At 41.4% G+C, this 25,035-nt stretch overlaps 1 protein-coding gene across 1 annotated transcript; it reads left to right on the forward strand.

The window, feature by feature from the left end:
* Nucleotides 1-1,755: 1,755 nt before the first annotated feature.
* Nucleotides 1,756-3,770, forward strand: LOC147087639 (putative G protein-coupled receptor 139). Its single transcript, XM_085977813.1, has 2 exons — nt 1,756-1,858; nt 2,686-3,770. Exons 1-2 carry the CDS (start codon nt 1,789-1,791, stop codon nt 3,582-3,584), a joined length of 969 nt encoding a protein of 322 aa, XP_085833939.1. The 5' UTR covers nt 1,756-1,788; the 3' UTR covers nt 3,585-3,770.
* Nucleotides 3,771-25,035: the final 21,265 nt, after the last annotated feature.

Raw genomic sequence — 25,035 nt, forward strand, 5'->3', positions numbered from 1 at the left:
CCTCTCATTCTTCTGAACTCCAATGAGTAGAGTCCCAATCTACTCAACCTCTCCTCATATGTCCATCCCCTCATCCCCGGGATTAACCGAGTGAACCTTCTTTGTACTGAATCGAGAGCAAGTATGTCTTTTCTTAAGTATGGACACCAATGACTGTATGCAGTATTCCAGGTGCGGTCTCACCAATACCTTGTACAACAGAAGCAATACCTCCCTATTTTTATATTCTATCCCCCTAGCAATGAAAGCCAACATTCCATTGGCCTTCTTAATCACTTGCTGCACCTGCAATTTATACTATTGAGTTTCGTGCACCAGGACCACCAGATCCCTTTGTGCTTCAGTACTTTCCAGTTTCTCTAATAGTAATGTTAGTGTAATATCTTCACTTTATTAATATTAGAGTCGGGTCACCACCAGTTATGTTAGAGTAGATTCACAACCAATAATTTTTGAGTAGGGTCACCATCAGTAAAGTTGGATTAGGTTCGCCTCCAATAATGTTTGAATAGTGTCACAATGAGTAATGTTAAGGCATGTTCACAACCAGTAACGTTACATCAGATTCATCGTCATCTTTGTTAGAGTAGAGTCACCAGCACTAATGTCAGAGCAGGAACACCACCAGTAATGTTAGACACCACCAATAATGTTACAGCATGGTCACGACCATGACTATTAGTGTACATCAACACCAGTAAAGTTATATTAGGCGCAGCATGAATAATGTTAGAGTTGGGAAATCACCGTTAGTGTTGGAGTAGGATCACCACCAATAATGTTAGCGAAGGCTCACCACCAGTAATTTTATTGTAGGGCCATCAACAGTAATGTTAGTGTAGAGTCGCCACTAGTAACGATAGAGTAGTGTCAACATCAGTAATCTTAAAGTAGTGTCGCCACGACTAATGTTAGGGTCGGGTACCACCACTAATGTTTGTCTAGATTCAAAACCATGAATGTTAATGTACAGTCATCACTTTATTAATGTTATGTTAGTGTAGTTTCACTACCAATAATGTTAGAGTAGTCACCACCTTTAATTTTAGTGTAGGTTCTCCACCAGTAATGTTGGGGTAAGATCACCACCAATATTGTTAGATTAGGATCTCCACCAGTAATGCTAGGATAGTTTCACCACCAGTAATGTTAGTGTAGAGGCAGCACCAGTAATGTTAGAGTAGATTCACCACCAGTAATGTTAGAGTAGGGCCACCACCAGTAATGTTAGATTTGAGTCACCACCAGTAATGCTAGAGTCGAGGCACCACCAGTAATGTTAGAGTAGATTCACCATCATAAATGATAGAATATGGTAATTACTCTTTCCGTTAATGTAGGGTCTTCGTCGGTAATGTTAGAGCCGAGTCCTTGTTGTTTATTATTTCAGTACATAACAAATTTAAATTATGGAATGTATGTGTGTAGGTTTCAACGAATTAATTTGAGGCTCAAGGGTCCTAATGCGGAGTCTGGGAGAGCTGTTTCCTTCACGGTCTGTGGGGCATGCACAAAGCACATTACCTTTAGTATTACTTTACGTTCATTGATTTTAATGGACGAATTTTCATGGACTGAGCTCTTCAATTTCCCCAGTGACGGCCTGGGCGCACTGAAGCGGAAAATCGCCTCTTGTTTGTTAAGCGACTGTAACTAACGCCAATTATGGGGTAATCTGATGTTCTCAATCGGGCAGCGATTCTTGTATAAAGGGAGGAGCATTTACGGATCTTAATTCAACTCCATTCGGTGCCGTGAAGCTGCACAGAATTCGCAAATACTACAACAATGGAACAGCCAACAATGGTACAGATAAAGAACATTTACTATCCTATTCTCGCAGCCTTTGGGGCTCCAGGTAAGTCAATGTATCCTGTTGCCTAATAGCTGTTGAATATCTCAGTGTCAGTGTAACAAATTCCGAGCGTGTCTTCGTTGCAGAGTCATTTCTCCACTGGGATCAGTTGGTGAATATCAGCCGGAATCGTATCAGTCTGCGCGGCCACTGAGGTGTTGTTCTGGTCGGAAGATCGTGGGAACCGGGAGCTCAAAATTCCTGACTGTACTGCGGGAGGACGAGGCCCCTCTAATAGTGTATAGCTCACTACAGAATGTGTTCCATGTGGTCCATGGTAATCAGTTAATCTGTACCGTTGTTCGTTTTCTACTTAGATTGATAATTACTCGCACTGCATCCACCTACTCCCATCTGAGGACTGGCAAACACATTTTTAGCTACAACTGCCACTCAGGGAGCGGCTCCCCTCCGCTCGGCTGCAAAAAACCTTCGCTGCTCCAGCAGCTCCCGCTCTGTTACCGAGCAGCTCCCTCGGGGTGATTAGAAATAGAAAAAGTGCAGAGTTTTGACCTACATCCAATGTTTGTGCCTCAGCTGAATGTATTATTTGAATTCATATCTTTCCAGTAATTGTTTGTAAATTATATTTAATAGCTGACGATGCCTGACAGTAAGATTCTGGAAAAAGCCGCCATTCTGTCCCTCTATCGCCAGTGTTCACTGTTTTATTTCTTTTAAAGAAATTGTCCAAAGATCGCATATTTTATTAAAAAATAATCAATGTCTATGAACCTAAGCAGGGACAGATCCGAACATTTCCCCACAATAAGCTGTGAGATCTATCTGATTGACCCCCCTTACTGACCTCTTGTCCCTTTTTCTCACAGCCAACCTATTGACAATCGTTATTCTCTCCAGAGGAAACTGCGGCCTTTCCAAATGTATCTCTGTGTACATGGTGGCCATGGCAACAGCAGATCTACTGGTCATTATCTTACATGTTATAGTGTACCAAACTTTAACTTATCACTTTCCATATTCATTCCTGAACTACACTGCCTTTTGTAAGTTAATTATGTGTTTGAATCCCGCTACCATATGTATGTCTGTGTGGTTTACCGTCACCTTCACAATTGACCGATTTGTAGCGATATGTTGTCAGAGCTTTAAAACAAAATATTGCACAGTGAGAACTGCGGCCGCGGTTATAACAACGGTCTCTGTCCTGATCTGTTTAGTGAACATCCCCTTTTGGTTTGCCTATGAAGCTGAGCGTATAATTAACAATGGTCCCTGGGGTTGCCGCCACAGTGTGACCTTTTTTATATCGCTTGCAGGTGTAGCATACCTCTGGTTACAAAGTATTTTAATTTCATGGATTCCTTTTGCATTGATATTTGTGTTTAATGGTTTGACAGTGCGGTGTATTTTAGTGGCCAGTAGAGCCCGCAGCGGACTCCGGGGTCACAGCAGTGAGAATCCGAGCGATCCCGAGATGGAGAGCCGAAGGAAATCCATTATTTTACTGTTCAGTGTCTCGGGCAGTTTTATTGTTTTGTGGCTGACAGCTGTCGTAAGTTACTTAACCACCAAACTGACAAACACCGCGCATTACCGAGGCGATTTTACATCCCCTGCCTACATTGCCACAGAAACCGGGTTTATGCTCCATTATTTGAGTTCCTGCACAAACACATGCATTTATGCAATTACTCAAACAAAATTCAGGGAAGAGCTAAAGAACGTGTTGAAATCTCCTTGGACATTCATTCGGAATTTTGTTTAAAAATGTAAAATTAAAGCTTACCTTCTTGTCCAAACTGGAGCTCAGTTCTACTGCAATGAAAATGGATTGTTCTGTTTAAACCAATGTAAAAATAAACCAAAGCTTCCTGTTCAAATTAGATTTAACTTACAGCCCCTGTTCCATTTTAGAATGGCCGTCTTTCTGTTAATAAAGAAATGGATTGTTGTTGTGAGCATGAACAGATATCACAAAATATTTCCTCCACTTTGTGCCATGTGGTTGATGTCTGCTGCTTTCCCATTTAAACATAATCGATCCCCATAAATCAGTGCCCTTCCCGCTCAAGATTCAAAGAGAAAGGTCAAGACTGACCTTCAGCAGTGGAGTAGAGCTCGTGGGCGTCAGCGTTAACTGCCTCACACCAGGTACTGGAATGAGACGCCCCAGTTTAATTAATAGTTAAAGTTTCCTTTAAAGTAGAAACAAAGTGTTACAATGGTGGTTAATTGTAATCCTGTAACCTCGGTGTGAAGGTTGCAGGCGCTCGTCTCCCCATCAGACTCCGCCACCATTGTCTCCTGGGCCATTAGAACGGGGCGCCTATCCCCTGATTATTTTCTGATGATGGAGACAGTAGGAATTTCACTCGTCAATGTGACATTAGACATCTTTGTTCACAGATATTTACTGCAAATCTCAACAGGCCATCATAATTTTGGAACCCAACCAGTCCTTGTCGGTTTTTACACTCCACCTGAGCAAATAGTTCCACTCTGATTACCCGCCCGACTCAACATCCCTTCTATCACTTCTTGTTCAACCAACTAACCAATTTGATATTGAATATTGATATAATCCCTGCATCCGTGAAATCCCCAGTCTCAGAACTCTCTGTGTAACGAGTTTTATCCAAAACCCACTTAACTATCTCTGACATTTCTTTTATCTATGGTCGTTAGTTCTTGATCTCTCAGCTAATGGAATCCGTCTGCTTCTGTCCATTTTAACTTAAATCCCCTGGGCACCACTCGCCAAAATATACAAGTCTGTTGTCAATGCACAATCCAATTATCTGTTATTAAATTGAGGAAAGTTTAGATAAGATAGTTAATAGATAACTTGCTCTTGGAGATTGTTCTGACGTTGCCCGTGCTGAACAATGTGAAGAATGTATTTGCTAGCTTGGTCACTACTCGAAACATTGTGACCATTCAGGGGGAGATTCTAAAGAAACCACTCCAGACCGCCGATCTTTTGATGGATCGCCAGAAAGGGCAGAAGGGTTCTGCCAATCCGGCGGGCATCTAGCTTCTGAATGAAGTGGTGGTGAATTGCGGGCTGTTCTGTGTAATTGGCACATTTTCATTTAACTGGACTCAGGTGGCCAACAGTATTTAAGTCACGAGTCAGGCAGCAAGCAGGGATTTTATTCCTATCAGTCAGCGATTCATCTGCACCCAACCACAATCGTGAGAAGGTGATGTGTAATCAACCTCATCATTTAATATCAACAGGTAAAATAGAGAGCAAAGGCATGAATAGGTTAACCATTACATTGCCGTGTCAAATTCATTCACATATGGTTGTGATTCTCCTGCCCCCTCTTCCTAATTTAACAGTTTCCATGTTCCCTTAATTCTCTATTACTCAGTACAGTCACTGCGTTTTCCAGACATTCCCCTGACCCCATTTTGTTATTAAACTGTTGCTGTTTTCCCTGTCACTTACTTCTACATACATTGCTATTGTGTTCCACGGGCCGCAGTTTCTATTTATACAGTTACTGTGTTCCCCTAAATACCCATCTTCTCTATTTCTAATGAAACAGTTACTGTGATCCCCTGAATTACATTCGTCTCGATCTCTAATTTAACAGTTACTGTGTTCCTGTAAACTCACCTTTAGTCTATTCCTAATTAAATTAATACTGCATTCCACAAAATTACCCTGTTCTCTATATCTAATTAAACATTGACTGCGTATCCCTATAGTTCCCGTTATTTACTTATAATAATAAGCAATTGTTGTATTCCCCTAAAATCTCCATTATTCTATTTTAATTAAAGACTTGTTGCATTCCCCTCAATTTAGTTGTCCTGTAATTTAAGTAAACACTTATTGTATTCCCGTTAGTTCCACTATTACCGATCGTGTAAGCTCATGTTGTCCACGAATACCACTTTCTGCTGCCTTAACCCCATTCCACTAAACTGCCCCATGCTATCTGACATTGTGAAAGTTTCTCTCTGCTGTCCCCTCCATTTCACATCTGCCACCATCACGCCCTCCTGACAAATGCACTTATGACCCCTCTGAATTTTGCAATTTACCGTCCCATCTCTATCATCATATTCCTGTCAAAATACGTGAACATATTGTCGCCTCTCAAATTCGTGTCCATTTTCCCGCAATCCTCTGTCTAAATCTGTCCAATCAAATGTCTTCCTTTGCAAAACACTTGAAGCGGACGTTATCGAAGTCACAAATTATATCCTCTGTGTCTGTGACCATGGTGCACTATCCCTCTTCATTCTTCCCGTCTCTGACTCGGCGGTCCAGGCCTCCCCTTCATTTTCCAGCTGTCTGGAACTGCCCACGCCTGGTTCCGCTCTTACCTCTGCAGACTGAGCCACACAATATCCTGCAATGGCTTATCTTCACGCACTCCCACTGTTACTTCTAACTTCAAAGTTTATACACTTTGAGATGGCAGGAATGACGTATGAGGAGTGATTGAGTCGATTGGGCTCTCTGGAGTTTAGAAGATTGAGAGGGGATCTCATCGAAACCTATAAAATTCTGTCAGTTCTGGACAGACTAGATGCAGGAAGGATGTTTCTGATGGCCGGGGAGTCCAGAAACAGGGGTCATAATCTAAGGATAAGGGGTAAGCCATTTAGGACTGAAATGAGGAGGAATTTCTTCACCCAGAGAGTGGTGAACCTGTGGAATTCTCTGCCACAGAGGGCGGTGGAGGCCAGTTCATTAAATATATTCAAGAAAGAGTTGGATATGTTTCTTGAGGCTGAAGGGATCAAGGGATATGGGGAAAAGGCAGGGACAGGGTACAGAAATAGGATGATTAGCCATGATCACATTGAATGGTGGAGCAGGCTCGAAGGGCCAAATGGCCTACTCCTGCTCCTATCTTCTATGTTTCTATGTCTATGTTGATGCTTAATCAAGTTTCTGGTCAATGCTGAACCCCAGCATATTGATGATGGTGTTTTCAGTGATGGTAATGCCGTTGAATGGCACGGGGCATTTGCTAAGCTTTATCTAGTTGGAGATAGTCATTGCCTCTCACTTGTGTGGTCCGAAAGTTACTTCCACTTATCAGGCCAAGCCTAAATGTCATCCAGGACTTGTTGCGTGTGGGCATGGAATGCATCATTATCTGAAGAGAGGCAAAGGAGCTGAACACTGTGTAATTATCAACGAACTTCCCCAATGCTGAGCTTATGATTGAGGGGAGCTCATTGATGAAGTAACTAAACATTGTGGGGCCTTTGAGACTGTTCTGAGGATCTCCTGCAGGGATGTCCTGGGGCTGTGATAATTGATCTCCAACCACCACAACCATCTACCTTTATGCCAGGTATGACTCCAACCACAACCAGTGGTATGGAAGGTGGCATTGTCAGAGCAGATGCGGCGAAGACGGACAAATTGGGAAAATGGAATATAGCCCTTATAGAATGCGGGCTGATAGGAAGTGTAGTCCAGGTAGTTGTGGCAGTCAGTGGGCTTCTGAATATTTGTAAATAACCTATCCCCAGAGATGGAGAAAGAGGAGTCGAGGAAAGCGTCTGATATGTTTTCCTTTTTCCTCAACTGAGGATTCCCCTCTACCGTGGTTGACATGGCCCTTGACCATGTCCTTTCTATCTCCCGCATTTCTACCCTCACCCCAGCCCCTCCCTCCCAGAACCACGACAGAGTTCCCCTTGTCTTCACCTTTAGCCCCACCAGCCTCCACTTTCAATGGATCATCCTCCGCCATTTCCACCCCCTCCAGCGTGATCCCACCACCAAACGCATCTTCCCCTCAACTGCCCTTTCAGCATTCCGCAGGGACCGCTCCATCTGCGAAAACCTTGTCCAATCTGGCATCACCACAACACTACTTCCCCTTTCCCCGGCACCTTAGCATGCAAGCACAGGAGATGCAACAAATGCCCTTATACTTCCCCTCTTCCCACTGTCCACGGCCCCAAACCCCCTTTCCAGGTGCAACAGCGACTTACTTGTACTTCTCACAATTAAGTATACTGTATTCGCTGCTCAAGATGCATTGGGGCAACAAAACGCAGATTGGAAGACGGCTTTGTGGAACACCTCCGTTCAGTCCATAAATGGGACCCCGAGCATCTGGTCACCTGTCATTTTTATTTCACCGCTCCACTCCAACTCAGAGCACACCGTCCTCGGCCTCTTGCACTGCTCCATGGAAGCTCAGCGTTATCTCGATGAACAGCACCTCATCTTTCGATTAAGGAATGTTTAGCCTTCCGGATGCAACATAGAGTCCAACAATTTCAGATCATATCCTCGGCCCATAACACACACACACATATGTATATATATATATATATATTTTAGCCACACTTTTTGTCTGTGTGTTTTTTTCTTCTCCCCCACATGGCAACTGTCTCTCAAACTGACAGCACAAATTACACTTCGTCTAGAGCCATCCTTTATTTCTTAACCTGATCCATTACCATCTCATTTCGCCTTGAATATCTCTTAATGTCTCTTTATGTCTTCTGCCTTCCATCTTTCACAGACCTTCCCTTTTGTTCTTTCATCCCCTCCCCCCTTTCCCAGCATCTTCACTTGCTTAAACAACTGTTCCATTTCCTGCTTTAATCCAGTTATGAAGAAATGTCATCGACCTGAAACGTTAACTCTGTTTCTCTCTTCACAGATGCTGCCTGACCTGCTGAGTTTCTCCAGAATGTTTTGTTTTTATTTTAGGTAAAGTATGTGTTTGACACAGAGTATCACTGTCGCATCAAACACACACAGGGCAGATACCACAATGGTTAGATACAGAGTAAAGGTCCCTCTACACTGTCCCATCACACTCAAATAGGGCAGGTACAGCACGGGTTAGATACAAAGGAAACCACACTCTACACTGTCCCATCAAACAGACATAAGGTAGGTACAGCACGGGTTAGATACAAAGCAAACCTCCCTCTACAATGTCCCATCAAACAATCCCAGGGCATGTAAAGCACGATTTAATGACAAAGTTAACCTCCATCTTCACTGTCCCATCAAACACACATAGGGCAAGTACAGCACGGGTGAGATACAAATAAACCTATCTCTACAATATCTCATTGAACATTTCCAGTGCAGGAATGGCACTGCTCAGAAACAGAGCAGAACGCCCTCTGCAATCTCCAATCAAACACTCACATCAACTACCATCAGTTTAGATACGGTAAGTGTTAGATAAAGCATGCATCAGCTAAAGAGGAAGTCTCTCACTGCACTTTCCCATCAAACACTCCCAGGGCAGACATAGCATGGGTTACATACAGAGTAAAGCTCCCTCTACATTGTCCCATGAGATATTCCCAGTGCAGGTGCAACATGCGTCAGATACAGAGTTAAACGTCCTCTACAATGTCCAATCAAACACTCACATCAAATAGTATGAGGAAAAGTACAGTGGTGGTTAGAATAAACATACTTCAAATATAGAGTGCAGCTATATCTATACTGCAAATTAAGCACTCCCAGGGGAGTTACAGCACTGGTTGGAGCCAAATTGAAGCTTTCGCAAAAATGTCCAATTTAAACCTCGAAGGGAAAGTATAGCACGGCTTAGGTACAGAGTAAAGCTCTTTATAAACTGCTCCATCAAACATGCACAGGTTTGGTACAATACAGATTAGATACAGAGTAAAGCGCTTTATACATTGCTCCATCAAACACTCCTCCATTTGCTAAAATACGGGATTGATACAGAGTAAAGCTCTTGATACACTGTTCCATCAAACATTCCTTGATTTGGTACAATAGACGTTAGATACAGAGTAAAACGCTTTATACACTGCTCCGTTAAACAATCCTCGGTTTGGTACAATACCAGTTAGATACAGAATAAAGCACATTATAAACTGCTCTATCAAACACTCATCGGTTTGGTATAATACGGGTTTGATTGAGAGTAAAGTTCTTTATACACTGCTCCATCAAGCAATCTTTGGTTTGGTACAATACGTGTTAGATACAGAATAAAGCTCTTTATACACTGCTCCATCAAAGACTCCTTGGCTTGGTACAATACGTGTTTGATACAGAGTAAAGCGCTTTATACACTGCTCCATCAAACACTCCTTTGTTTGGTACGATACGGGTTAGATACAGAGTAAAGCAGTTTACAAACTGCTCCGTCAATCTCTCCTCGGTTTGGTACAGTACGGGTTTGATACACAGTAAAGCTCTGTATAAACTGCTCCATCTTACATTCCTCAGTTTGGTACAATACGTGGTTGTAAAGAGTAAAGCTCTTTAAACACTGCTCCATCAATCACTCCTCGGATTGGTCCATACCACGTTAGATACTGAGTAAAGCTCTTTATACACTGCTCCATCTAACACTCATTGGATTGGTCCATACCGCGTTAGATACAGAGTAAAGCGCGTTATACACTGCTCCATCAAACACTCCTCAGTTTGTTACAATACAGATTAGATACAAAGTAAAGCTCTTTATACACTGCTCCAGCAAACACTCCACGATTTTGTACATTACGGGTATGCTAGAGAGTAAAGTTCTTTATACACTGCTCCATCAAACACTCCTCTGTTTGCTATAATACGGTTTTGATACAGATTAAAGCACTTTATACACTGCTCCATCAAACACTCCTCGGTTTGGCACAATATGGGTTTGATACACAGTAAACCTCTTTATACACTGCTCCATCAAACACTCCTAGGTTTGGTACAATAGGGGACAGAACAGAGTAAAGCGCTTTATACACTGCTCCATCAAACAATCCTTGGTTTGGTACAATACTGGTTCGATACAGAGTAAAGCTTTTTATACACTGCTCCATCAAACACACCTCCGGTTGGTAAAATAAGGGTTAGATACAGAGTAAAACTTCATACACTCTGTATACACGGCACCATAAAAGATTTCTCCATTTGGAACATTATGGGTTTGATACAGAGTAAAGCGTTTTTTAAACTTCTCCATCAAAAACTCCTCGGTTTGGTACAATACGTGGTTTGCACAGAGTAAAGCTCTTTATACACTGCTCCATCAAACACTCGTCAGTTTGGTACAATATGGGTTAGATACAAAGAAAAGCATTTTATACACTGCTCCTTCCAACATTCCTCGGATTGGTCCATACCGCGTTAGATACAGAGTACTATATTTTATACGCTGCTCCATCAAGCACTCCTCGGTTTGGTACAATATGGGTCAGATACAGAGTAAAGCTCTTTATACACTGCTCCATCAAACACTCCTCGGTTTGGTAAAAAACGGGTTTGATACAGAGTAAAGCGCTTTATACACTGCTCCCTCAAACATTCCTCCGTTCTCTACAATATGGGTTAGATACAGAGTAAAGCAATTTAAACACTGCTCCATCAAACACTCCTCGGTTTGGTACAATACGGGTTTGATACAAAGCAAAGTGTTTTATACACTGCTCCAGGAAACACTCCTCCATTTGGTACAATACGAGTTGATCCAGAGTAAAGCTTTGTATACACTGTTCCAACAAACACTCCCCGGTTTGGTAGGAAAAGCGTCAGATACGGAGTAAATCTCTATATACACTGCCCCATCAAACAATCCTCGGTTTGGTGCAATACCGATTAGAAACAGAGTAATGCTCTTTATACACTGCTCCATCAAACACTCCTCGGTTTGTTACAATACGGGTTAGATACAGAGTAAATCACTATTTACACTGCTCCATCAACCACTCCTCGGTTTCTTAAAATATGGGTTTGATACAGAGCAAAGCTCTTTATACACTGCTCCATCAAACAATCCTCGCTTTAGTCCAAAATGCGTTAGATACAGACTAAAGCTCTTTATACACGGCTCCATCAAACACTCCTCGGTTTGGTACAATACGGGTTAGATACAGAGTAAAGCTCTTTATACACTTCTCCAACAATCACTCCTCTGGTTGGTAAAATACGGGTTAGATACAGAGTAAAGCTCCTTAAACAATGCTCCATCAAACAGTCCTCGGTTTGGTACAATACGGGTTTGATACAGAGTAAAGCTCTGTATGCACAGTTCCATCAAACACACCTCGGTATTTATCAATATGTTTTTAATACAGAGAAAAGCGCTTTATACACTGCTCCATCAAACACTCGTCTGTTTGGTACAATACGGGTTTGATACATTGTGAAGTTCTTTATGCACTGCTCAATCAAACACTACTCTGGTTCGTAAAATACGGGATGGATACAGAATAATGCTCTTGATTCACTGTTCCATCAAACACTCCTTGGTTTGGTACAATACGGGTTTGATACGGAGTAAAACTCTTTACATACTGCTCCATCAAGCACTCCATGTTTAGTACAATACGGGTTAGGTACAGAGTAAATCTCTTTATATACTGCTCCGTCAAACACTCCTAGGTTTGGTACAATACGGGATAGATACAGAGTAAAGCGCTTTATACACTGCTCCATCAAACAATCCTCGGTTTGGTACAATACGGGTTTGATACAGCGTAGAGCTCTTTATACACTGCTCCATCAAACAATGCTCTGTTTGGTCCCAAATGGGTTAGATACACAGTAAAGCTCTATATACACTGCTCCATCAAACTCCCCTCTGGTTGGTAAAATACTGGTTAGATACAGAGAAAATCTCTGTATACACTCTTCCATCAAACACTCCTCGGCTTTGTAGAATACGTGTTAGATACAGAGTAAATCGCTTTATAAACTGCTACATCAAACAAACCTCGGTTTGTTACAATACCGGTTAGATACAGAGTGAAGCCCTTTATACACTGCTCCATCAAGCACTCCTCGGTTTGGTACAATACGGGTTAGATGCAGAGTAAAGCTCTTTATACACTGCTCCATCATATCCTCTTCAGTTTGCGACAATAAGGGTTTGATACAAAATAAAGCTCATTATACACTGCTCCATCAAACACTCCTCGGTTTGGTAAAATACGTGTTAGATGCAGAATGAAGCATTCTTTAGACTGGTCCATCAAGCACACCTCGGCTTAGTACAATACGGGATTGATACAGAGTAAAGCGCTTTATACACTGCTCCATCAAACACACCTCTGTTTGGTATAATACGGGATTGATACAGAGTAAAGCTCTTTGTACGCAGCTCCATCAAACACTCCTCGATATGGTACAAAACGGGTTTGATGCAGCGTAGAGCTCTTTATACACTGCTCCATCAAACATTCCTCGGTTTGGTGCAATACGGGTTAGATACAGAGTAAAGCGCTTTATAGACAGCTCCATCAAACACTCCTTGCTTTGGTACAATACCGGTTGGATACAAGGTAAAGCTCTTTATACACAGCTCCATCAAAGAGTCTTCGGTTTGGTACAATAAGGGTTTGATACAGAGCAAAGCTCTTTATACACTGCTCCATCAAACACTCCTCGGTTTAGTCCATAACTGGATAGATACAGGGTAAATCTGTTTGTGCACTGCTCATTCAAACACTTCTCGATTTGGAACAATACGGGGTTTGTACAGAATAAAGCTCTTTATGCACGCCAAACACTCCTCGGTTTGGTAAAATACATGTTTAGACGCAGAATGAAACACTTTTTAGACTTGCCCATCAAGCACACCTCGGCTTGATACAATATGGGATTGATACAGAGTAAAGCACTTTATACAGTGCTCCATCAAACACACCTCTGTTTGGTATAATACGGGATTGATACAGAGTAAAGCTCTTTGTACACAGCTCCACCAACACTCCTCGGTATGGTACTAAACGGGTTTGATGCAGAGTAAAGCTCCTTATACACTGCTCCATCAAACATTCCTCGGTTTGGTGCAATACGGGTTAGATACAGAGTAAAGCTCTTTATACACTGCTCCATCACAGCCTCCTCGGTTTGGTACAATACGGAATTGATACAGAGTAAAGTGCTTTATACACGGCTCCATCAAACACACCTCTGTTTTGTATAATACGGGTTGATACAGAGTAAAGCTCTTTCTAGACTGCTCCATCAAACACTCCTCGGTTTGGTACAATACGGGTTAGATACAGAGCAAAACTCTTTATACACTGCACCATCAAACCCTTCTCCATTTGGTACAATACGGGTTTGATGCAGAGTAAATCTCTTTATAAACTGCTCCATCAATCACTCCCCGGTTTGGTATAATACGGGTTAGATACAGAGTAAAGCGCTTTATACACTGCTCCATCAAACACACCTCTGTTTTGTATAATACGGGATTGATAAGGAGTAAAACTCTTTGCACACATCTCCATCAAACACTCGTCGGTAAGGTACAATAAGGGTTTGATACAGAGTAAAGCTCCTTATACACTGCTCCTTCAAACATTCCTCGGTTTGGTGCAATACGGGTTAGATACAGAGTAAAGCTCTTTATGGACTGCTCCATCAAACACTCCTCGGTTTGGTACAATACAGGTTAGATACAGAGTAAAGCTCTTTATACACTGCTCCATCAAAGCCTCCTCGGTTTGGTATAATACGGGTTAGATACAGAGTAAAGCGCTTTATACACTGCTCCATCAAACACACCTCTGTTTTGTATAATACGGGATTGATAAGGAGTAAAACTCTTTGCACACATCTCCATCAAACACTCGTCGGTAAGGTACAATAAGGGTTTGATACAGAGTAAAGCTCCTTATACACTGCTCCTTCAAACATTCCTCGGTTTGGTGCAATACGGGTTAGATACAGAGTAAAGCTCTTTATGGACTCCTCCATCAAACACTCCTCGGTTTGGTACAATACAGGTTAGATACAGAGTAAAGCTCTTTATACACTGCTCCATCAAAGCCTCCTCGGTTTGGTACAATAAGGGTTTGATACAGAGTAAAGCAATTTATACACTGTCGCATCAAACACTCCTCGGATTCGTACAGTACGGGTGAGATACAGAGTAAAGCTCTTTACACACTGCCCATCAAACACTCCTCTGGTTTGTAAATACGGGTTAGATACGGAGTAAATCGCTTTATACACTGCTACATCAAACAAACCTCGTTTTGGTACAATTCCGGTTAGATACAGATTGAAGCACCTTATACACTGCTCCATCAAACACTCCTCGGTTTGGTTAAATTCGGGTTAGATACAGAGTAAAGCTCTTTATAAACTCCTCCATCAAAGACTCTTCATTTTGGTACAATAAGTGTTTGATACAGAGTAAAGCTCTTTATACACTGTACCATTAAACACTCCTCAGTGTGGTTCAACATGGGATCTATACAGAGTAAAGCTCATTATACACTGCTCCATCAAACACTCCTCGGTTTAGTGCAAAACAGGTTAGATACAGAGTAAAGCTGTTTCTGCACTGCTCCTTCAAACACTTCTCGATTTGGAACAATACGGGGTTTGTACAGAGTAAAGCTCTTTATACACGGCAAACACTCCTCGGTTTGGAAAATGCGTGTTAGATACAGAGTAAAGCTCTTTATACCCTGCTCCATCAAACAGTCCTCGGTTTGGTAAAATACGTGTTAGACGCAGAATGAACCACTCTTTAGACTGCTCCATCAAGAACACCTCGGCTTGGTACAGTACGGGGTTAATACAGAGTAAAGCGCTTTATACACTGCTCCATCAAACACACCTCTGTTTGGTATAATACGGGATTGATACAGAGTAATGCTCTTTGTACACAGCTCCATCAAACCGTCTTGGTATGGTACAAAACGGGTTTGATACAGAGTAAAGCTCATTATACACTTTTCCATCAAACATTCCTTGGTTTGGTGCAATACGGGTTTGATACAGAGTAAAGCTCTTTATGGGCTGCTACATCAATCACTCCTTGGTTTGGTACAATACCGGTTATTTACAGAGTAAAGTTCTTTATACACTGCTCCATCAAAGCCTCCTCGGTTTGGTACAATACGGGATTGATACAGAGTAAAGCGCTTTATACACTGCTACATCAAACACAACTCTGTTTTGTATAATACAGTTTAGATACAGAGTAAAGCCCCTTATAAACTGCTCCATCAAACACTCCTCGGTTGGTACAATACGGGTTAGATACAGAGTAAAGCTCTTTATACACAGCACCATTAAACACTTCTCCATTTGGTACAATACAGGTTTGCTGCAGAGTAAATTTCTCTGTAAACTGCTCCGTCAATCAATTCCCGGTTTGGTGCAATACGGGTTAGATACAGAGTAAAGCGCTTTATACACTGTTCCATCAAACACTCTTCGGTTTTGTACAATAAGCGTTAAATACAGAGTAAATCGCTTTATACACTGCTCCATCTAACAATCCTTGGTTTGGTACAATACCGGTTAGATACAGAGTAAAGTTCTTAATACACTGCTCCATCAACGCCTCCTCAGTTTGGTACAATACGGGATTGATACAGAGTAAAGCGCTTTATACATTGCTCCATCAAACACTCCTCGTTTTGGTACAAGACGTGTTTGATACAGGGTAAAGCATTTTATACACTGCTCCATCAAACACTCCACTCTTTGGTAAAATACGGGTTAGATACAGAATAAAGCTCTTTATACAATGCTCCATCAAACATTCATCGGCTTGGTGCAATACGGGTTAGATACAGAGTAAAGCTCTTTAAACACTGCTCCATCAAACACTCCTCACTTTGGTAACATACGGGATAGGTAAAGACAAACGCTCTTTATACACTACTCCATCAAGCACTCCTCGGTGTGGGACAATACGGGTTTGATACAGAGTAAATCTCTTTATACACTGCTCCATCAATCAATCCTCGTTTTGATCCAAAACGGGTTAGATACAGAATATAGCTCTTTATGCACTGCTCCATCAAACACTCGATTTAGTACAATACGTAGTTTGTACAGGGTAAAGCTCCTTATAATGGCTCCGTCAAGATATCCAAGGTTTGGTACAATACGGCTTAGATACAGAGTTAGGCTCTTTATACACTGCGCCATCAAACACTTCTCTGGTTGGTAAAATACGGGTTAGTTACAGAATAAAGCTCTTTATACACATCTCCATCTAACACTCCACGGCTTGGTAAAATACGGGTTAGATACAGGATAAAGCTCTTTATAGACTGCCGCATCAAACAGTCCTCTGTTTGGTTAAATACGGGTTAGATACAGAATAAAGCTCTTCGTACCTTTCTCCATCAAACACTCCCCAATTTGGTACAATACGAGTTTGATACAGAGTATAGCGCTTTTTACACTGCTCCATCAAACACTCCTCGGTTTGATAAAATACGTCTTAGATGCAGAAAGAAGCGCTTTATACACTGCTCCATCAAACACTCCTCGGTTTGGTACAACACGGGATTGATACAGTGTGAAGCTCTTTATACACTTCTCAATAAAACACTCCTCGGTTTGGTGCAATATGGGTTTGATACAGAGTAATGCGCTATATTCACAGCTCAATCTAACACTCCTCGTTTTGATACAATACGGGTTAGAGGGAGAGTAAAGCTCTTTATATACTGCTCCATCAAAATCTCCTCGGTTTGGTACAATACGGGTTAGATACAGAGTAAAGATCTTTATACACTCCTCCATTAAACACTCCTCGGTTTTGTACAAAACAGGTTACATGCAGAGTAAAGCACTTTATACACTGCTCCATGAAACACTCCTCAGTTTCGGACAATACGGATTTGATACAGCTGAAACGTTTTATACACTGCTCCATCAAAAACTCCATGTTTGGTACAATACGAGTTAGATACAGAGTAAAGCTTTATATACAGTGCTCCATCAAACACTCCTCTGTTTAGGACAATACGGGTTTGATACAGAGTAAAACTTTTTATACACTGCTCCATTAAACACTCCTCGGTTTGGTACATTACGGGTTAGATACAGAGCAACTCACTTTATACACTGCTCAATCAAACAATCCTCGGTTTGGTCCAAAACGGGTTAGCTACGGAGTAAAGCTCTTTAAACACTGCTCCATAAAACACTCCTCCTTTTCGTACAATACGGGTTTGATACAGAGTAAAACTCTTTATAAACTGCTCCATCAAACACTCCTCGGTTTGGTACAATACAGGTTATATACAGAGAAAGGCTCTTTATAAACTGCTCCAACAAACACTCCTCGGTGTGGTAGAATACTTGTTAGATACAGAGTTAACCTCTTTAAAAACTGCTCCATCAAACAATCCTCGGTTTGGTACAATACGGGTTAGATACTGACTGAAGCACTTAAAACACTGCACCTTCAAACATTCCTCGGTTTGATACATTACGAATTAGATACAGAGTAAAGCTCTTTATACAATGCTCCATCAAACGATCCTCGGTATCATACAATACGGGTTTGATACAGCATAAAGCTTTTTATACACTGCTCCATCAAACACTCCTCGGTTTGGTCCATAACGGGTTAGATACAGAGTAAAGCTTTTTATACACTGCTCCATCAAACACTCATCGGTTTGGTACAATACGGGTTTGATACAGAGTAAAGCTCTTCATACACTGCTCCATTAAAAACTCCTCGGTTTGGTACAATACGAGTTAGATACAGAGTAAAGCACTTTATATACTGATCCATTAAACACTCCTCGGTTTGGGACAATACGGTTTGATACAGAGTAAAACATTTGATACAGTGCACCATCAAACAATGCATGTTTGGTACAATTAGAGTTAGATAGAGAGTAAAGTTCTTTATAACGTGCTCCATCAAACACTCCTCTGTTTTGTACTATACGGGTTAGATACAGAGTAAAGCACTTTACACAGTGCTCCATCAAACACTCCTCGGTTTGGTACAATACGAGTTAGATACAGCGTAAAGCTCTTTATACACTGCTCCATCAAACAATCCTCGGTTTGTTCCAAAATGTGTTAGATACAGAGTAAAGCTCTTTATACACTGCTCCATCAAACACTCATCAGTTTGGTACAATACGGGTTTGATACAGAGTAAATATCTTTATACTCTGCTCCATCAAGCAATCCTCTGTTTTGTACAATACGGGTTTGATATAGAGGAAAGCTCTTTATAAACTGCGCCCTCAAACACTCCTCGGTTTGGTACAATACGGCTTCGATACAAACTAAAGCTCTTTATGTACTTCTCCATTAAACACTCCTCGGTTTCGTACAATACAGATTAGATATTGTGTAAAGCTCTATATACACAGCTCCATCAAAAATTCCTCGGTTTGTTTCAATTTGGGTTAGGTACAGATTAAATCTCTTTATACACTGCTCCATTAAACACTCCTAGGATTGTTGCAATACGGGTTTAATATAGATTAAAGCTCTATATATACTGTTCCATTAAACACTCCTCTGTTTGGTAAAAATTGGTTTGATACAGAGTATAGGGCTTTAACACTGCTCCATCAAACACTACATGGTTTGGTGCAATGTGGGGTTTGTATAGAGTTATGCTCCTTATAATGTCTCCATCAAAAAATCCTAGGTTTGACACAATACGGCTCAGTTACAGGGTAAGGCTCTTTATACAGTGCTCCATCAAACACTCCTCTGGTTGGTAAAATACGGGTTAGAAACAGGATAAAGCTCTTTATAGACTGCTCCATCAAACACTCCACTGTTTGGTAAAATACGGGTTAGATACAGAATAATGCTCTTTATACACAGCTCCATCAAACACTCCTCAGTTTGATACAATAGGAGTTTGCTGCAGAGTAAAGCGCTTTTTACACCACTCCATCAAACACTCCTCGGTTTGCTAAAATACGCGTTTGATGCAGAATGAAATGCTTTTAACACTGCTCCATCAAACATTCCTCGGTTTGGTACAGCACAGGATTGTTACAGAGGAAAGCTCTTTATACGCATCTCAATGAAACACTCCTTGGTTTGGTGCAATACGGGTTTGAGACAGAGTAAAGCTCTTTATTCACTGCTCCATCTAACACTTCTCGTTTTGATACAATACCGGTTAGATACAGAGTAAAGCTCTATATACACTGCTCCATCAAACACTCCTCGGTTTTGTACAATACGGGTTAGACACAGAGTAAAGCTCTTTGTACACTGCTCCATCAAACTCTCCTCGGTTTGGTACAATACGGGATTGATGCAGAAGGAGTAAAGCACTTTATACACTGCTCCATCAAACTCTCCTCGGTTTCGTACAATACGGGATTGATGCAGAAGGAGTAAAGCACTTTATACACTGCTCCATCAAACATTCCTCGGTTTCGCTCAATTTCGGTTAGATACAGAGTAAACCTCTTTATACAATGCTCCATCAAACACTCCTCTGTTTGGTACAATACTGGTTAGATACAGAGTAAAGCTCTTTATACACTGCTCCATCAAACACTCCTCGATTTGGTACAATACGGGTTCGATACAGAGTAAAGCTCTTTATACACTGCCCCATTAAACACTCTTCAGTTTCGTACAATACAGATCAGATATTGAGTAAAGCTGTTTATACACAGCTCCATCAAAAACTCCTCGGTTTGTTTCAATACGGGTTAGGTACAGGTAAAACCTCTTTATAGACTGCTCCATTAAACACTCCTCGGATTGTTACAATACGGGTTAATGCAGAGTAAAGCTCTTTGTACACTGCTCCATCTAACACTGCAAGGTTTGGTACAATACGGATTAGATACAGAGGAAAGCACTTTATACAATGCTCCATCAAACACTCCTCTGTTTGGTACAATAAGGGTTTGATATAGAGGAAAGCTCTTATAAACTGCTCCATCAAACATTCCTCATTTTGGTACAATACGGGTTAGATATACAGTAAAGCTCTTTATAAACTGCTCCATCAAACCTTCCTCGGTTTGGTACAATACGGGTTATATATAGAGTAAAGCTCTTTATAAACTGCTCCATCAAACATAACTCAGTTTGGTAAAATACGGGTTAGATACATAGTGACGCTCTTTATTAATCTGCTCCATCAAACAATCCTTGGTTTGGTAGAAGACTTGTTAGATACAGAGTAAAGCACTTTATACACTGCACCATCAAATACTCCTCGGTTTGATACAATAAGGTATAGATGCAGAGTAAAGCTCTTTATACACTGCTCCATCAAACACTCCTCGGTTTGGTACAATACGGGTTGGATGCAGAGTAAATCTCTTTATACACTGCTCCATCAAACACTCCTCGGTTTGGTACAATAAGGTTTAGATACAGAGTAAAGCTCTAAATATGCTGCTCCATCAAACACTCCTCGGTTTGGTGGAGTACGGGTTAGATATAGAGTAAAGCGCTTTATACACTGCTCCCTCAATCTCTCCCCGGATTGGTACAATACGTGTTAGATACAAAGTAAAGCTCTTTAAACACTGCTCCATCAAACACCCCTCGGTTTTGTACAATATGTATAAGATGAAGAGTAAAGCGCTTTATACACAGCTCCATCAAACACTCCTCGGGTTGGTAAAATACGGGTTAGATACAGATTAAAGCTCGTTATAAACTGCTCCATTAAGCAGTTCTCGGTTTGGTACAATACGGCTTTAATACAGAGTAAACTCTTTCTACACTGCTCCATCAAACAGTCCTCGATTTGATACAATACGGATTAGATACAGAGCTAAGCACTTTCTACACTGCTCCATCAAACATTCCACGTTTTGGTACAATTCGGGTTTGATAGAGAGTAAAGCTCTTTATACACTGCTCCATCAAACACTGCTCGGTTTGGTAAAATACGGGTTAGATACAGATTAAAGCTCGTTATAAACTGCTCCATTAAGCAGTTCTCGGTTTGGTACAATACGGCTTTAATACAGAGTAAACTCTTTCTACACTGCTCCATCAAACAGTTCTCGATTTGATACAATACGGATTAGATACAGAGCTAAGCACTTTCTACACTGCTCCATCAAACACTCCACGGTTTGGTACAATTCGGGTTTGATAGAGAGTAAAGCTCTTTATACACTGCTCCATCAAACACTGCTCGGTTTGGTACAGTAAGTGTTTGATACAGAGTGAACTGTTTATACACTGCTCCATTATACACTCCCCGGCTAGGTACAATACTGTTTAGATACAGAGCTACGTCTTAATACACTGCTCCATCAAACGCTCCTCCGTTTGGGAAATTATGGGTTAGATACAGAGCAAAGCTCTTTATTCACTGTTCCATCAAACACCCCTCAGTTTGGTGCAATACCGGTTAGATACAGAGTAATGGTCTATATACACTGCTCCGTCAAACATTCCTCAGTTTGGAACAATACGGGTTAGATACAGAGTAAAGCGCTTTATACACTGCTCCATCAAACAAACCTAGGATTTGTGCAATTGGGTTAGAAACAGATTAAAGCTCTTTATATACTGCTCCATCAATCACTCCTCGATTTGGTACAATGCAAGTTTGATACAGACTAAAGCTCTTTATACACTGCTCCAACAAACACTCCTCAGTTTGCTACAATACGGGTTAGATACAGAGGAAAGCTCTTTATACATTGCTCCATCAGACAATCCTCGGTTTGATACAATATCGGTTAGATACAGAGTAATGGGCTTTATACACTGCTCCATCAAACAATCCTCGGTTTGGTAAAATACAGGTTTGATACAGATAAAAGCTCTTTATACACTGCTCCATCAAACACTTCTCGGTTTGGTACAATACAGGTTTGATACACAGTTCAGCTCCCTCTGTATTTTCTCCTCAGAGACTCGCGGGGCAGTTACAGATCAGGATATACGCTCCATCAATGCCGTCCAATTAAACATATATACACCTAACACTGGCAGAAATTCATTGGTGAGACTCAGGCTATTAACAGAGAGTCATACCGCCCAGATCAGCGTAATGTGGGCCAAGTCCTCTGCTATTATATCGGAGAGGCTTTCTCTTGACGTGCAGTAAATGATGAAACGTATCAGCAGTGAGAGTGGTGCCTGGTATGTAAAGGAGCTGAACAACATACGCTTGATCAAGGGTGTCCTGTTCTTATATGCCAGTTCACTGAATTGAAAGTCCGAATCACTATCTTATGTAACTGGTGGAAACTTCCAAAAGTGCAGCAAATCAGTGTAATAATGTAAAATCAGCACCGCAGGACCCCAGCAATCAACAACAGTGATCCGAAGCTGGATCGTTTCTTAATATAGGAGTTCAGCTATCATTACCAATGCAATCATCTCAATTAGGCTCCATGGGGGTAATTTGAACTTTGGGAGCGGGTGCAAAATGGACGTTATTGAATTGATCGCCATATTATGCCGCACCCAATTTTCTCTTTCATTGATTTCATGGTATAGAGTGTGCGAATAATTCTATAGCGTCCATTTTGCCCCATCGCACGAGGTTATAAACACCCACCACAGCATACTGTATTCCTGATCGATCCTACCCTGTCTAACAAATTGTTAATTTTGTATATTTATAAAAGCCATTACTATTTGCTGTTATGCTACCTTTTGTCAGCTTAATACCCCATTTTAAACCTTCTGCTCTCCCGTTTGAAAACGCACTTAAACTTTTTACATTTCACGTCATTATAATTAACAGTATTAGCCCCAAACTTCATCCAACGGCTTCATTTTAACGTTTAACATTGTGGGTAATTTTAACTCTGGGCGATAGTGCTCAATGGGTGATGTAAACAGTGACTGTACATCTGCAGCTGATTAATTGTGAAGTGCATCGAAACATTCTAAGGATTTGAAAATATCTATAACAGTAGGCTTTATTTATTTCTGATGGAATATTGTTTGCTGAAGTCCGGACATGTGCTGAGATTTACAGTAGAACATGTTTGTGTCATTCCACAGAGAGTGATGATGAAGATATTACAAGAGCTGTGTAAGAGACGCGGGCTGAACAAATGTGGATTAGATATGCTGACCATCTAAATCCCGGATCCCAGCAAGGTGTTTCCTCAATGTTAATCCGGAATGTACAGAGCTCAAAGAAAGAACGCTCTTTAGACGCTGCACGAGCGGATTCCAATGTGCATGTTGGATAAGGAACTGATATCAACCGAGTAGGCAGACGGTATTCATCAATGGGGCAGATCCAGATAAAGCCAGATCATAATATCAGTCCTGCGGTGCACTGTGTTGGTTGACTGCTGCTAACCAACTTCATAAGCGACTTGGCTGAAACAATGGAATGTTAACAAGCTGCCATATCACAACATTGTGCATGTGAGTTGGAAATTGAAATTGTTTGCCCTTTAGTTGTTTTCTACATACAGGTGGTTCTGGATATGTAGCTTGTATTGTCACTTCCAAGTTGCCTTGAGAATACGGCGGGCATTCTCTTTGAATCACTGAAGGCCTTTTGTTGCTGGTTTTCCCAGGATGTCGTCAGGAGCGGGTTTTCACGCTATTGACCCGATCCGCTGAAGAAATGGCGATACATGTCGCTGTGTTTGTGAAGTTTACCTTGTAGGCTAACTTGGACATGTTGCTGCTCACATTACTCTGCTGCTCTTGTTTTTATTTGCAGTCGAGTTCACGGAGGAGTAAAGTGTTGTCAAAGTAACATCACAGAGTTGCTGCAGTACATCATGTGGACCGTACATACAGCAGATGCATTTTGCCTGGAGTGCAGCGGCTAGTACTGGGTCGAATTAAGGCCGATTCAGGGAACGAGTCCCAGTATCGCAGATATCCTTCAATGTGCATCAGTGTAGACTGGTGTATTTATATACCAGAAACTCCAGGAATGTGTAGAGAATGTAACGGGACCTGTTAGTGTTTGACAGGCAGGGAAGAAATGAGCTGTCATAACCAATAAATCATTGACGATCACATGCAATGTTGAAAGGCCATTGGGAAGGTAAAAATAGTTTTAGATTGTATTGCTGCAACAGTACAACATAAACTGAGAACACACTAACGGGGCTTTGACATGATTCTGCTTGAAATATTGCAGACCATTTTGGCAGGCACAGGTGTGAGGATACAGGATCAGAGCGATGAAAGCGATACCCATTCTAAGGGCACTTTATTATTGGGATAGCCTTCATAAATTGAGGTGATTTTCAGAAGCTAAATGTTAGATCAGTGAAAATATCATTGAAGGCTGTAAATCGCTGAGGAGATTAAACTCTGCTCAGTTGTATGAGTTACTCCATCCCTGTGCGAACGAGGGACAGTGAGTATTAACCACATTGACAAAGTTTCCGGATAGACATTCGGGCCCAGAGTCCTCAAACTCTGGAGCAGAACACTGAGACGTGCAGTTTATGTCAATTCACCACAGTCCAATCGCAGCAGAAAGATCTAATGAGTTAGCAGTACAGTTCCACAGTTGGTAAGTCACGCGCTAGCTGGAGGACTCATGGTTATTGTACTC

Source organism: Somniosus microcephalus, unplaced genomic scaffold, assembly GCF_052327205.1.
Source record: "Somniosus microcephalus isolate GS21.2 unplaced genomic scaffold, FLI_Smic_1.0 unresolved_chr5, whole genome shotgun sequence".
In the NCBI taxonomy this organism is placed as follows: Eukaryota; Metazoa; Chordata; class Chondrichthyes; order Squaliformes; family Somniosidae; genus Somniosus; species Somniosus microcephalus.

What these genes read in the sequence shown, in the direction of transcription:
- LOC147087639 (XM_085977813.1), top strand. Translation starts at nt 1,789, where the DNA reads ATGGAACAGCCAACAATGGTACAGATAAAGAACATTTACTATCCTATT. An exon ending in CGCAGCCTTTGGGGCTCCAG is followed by an intron (nt 1,859 to 2,685) that starts GTAAGTCAATGT and finishes TTTTTCTCACAG; the next exon opens with CCAACCTATTGACAATCGTT.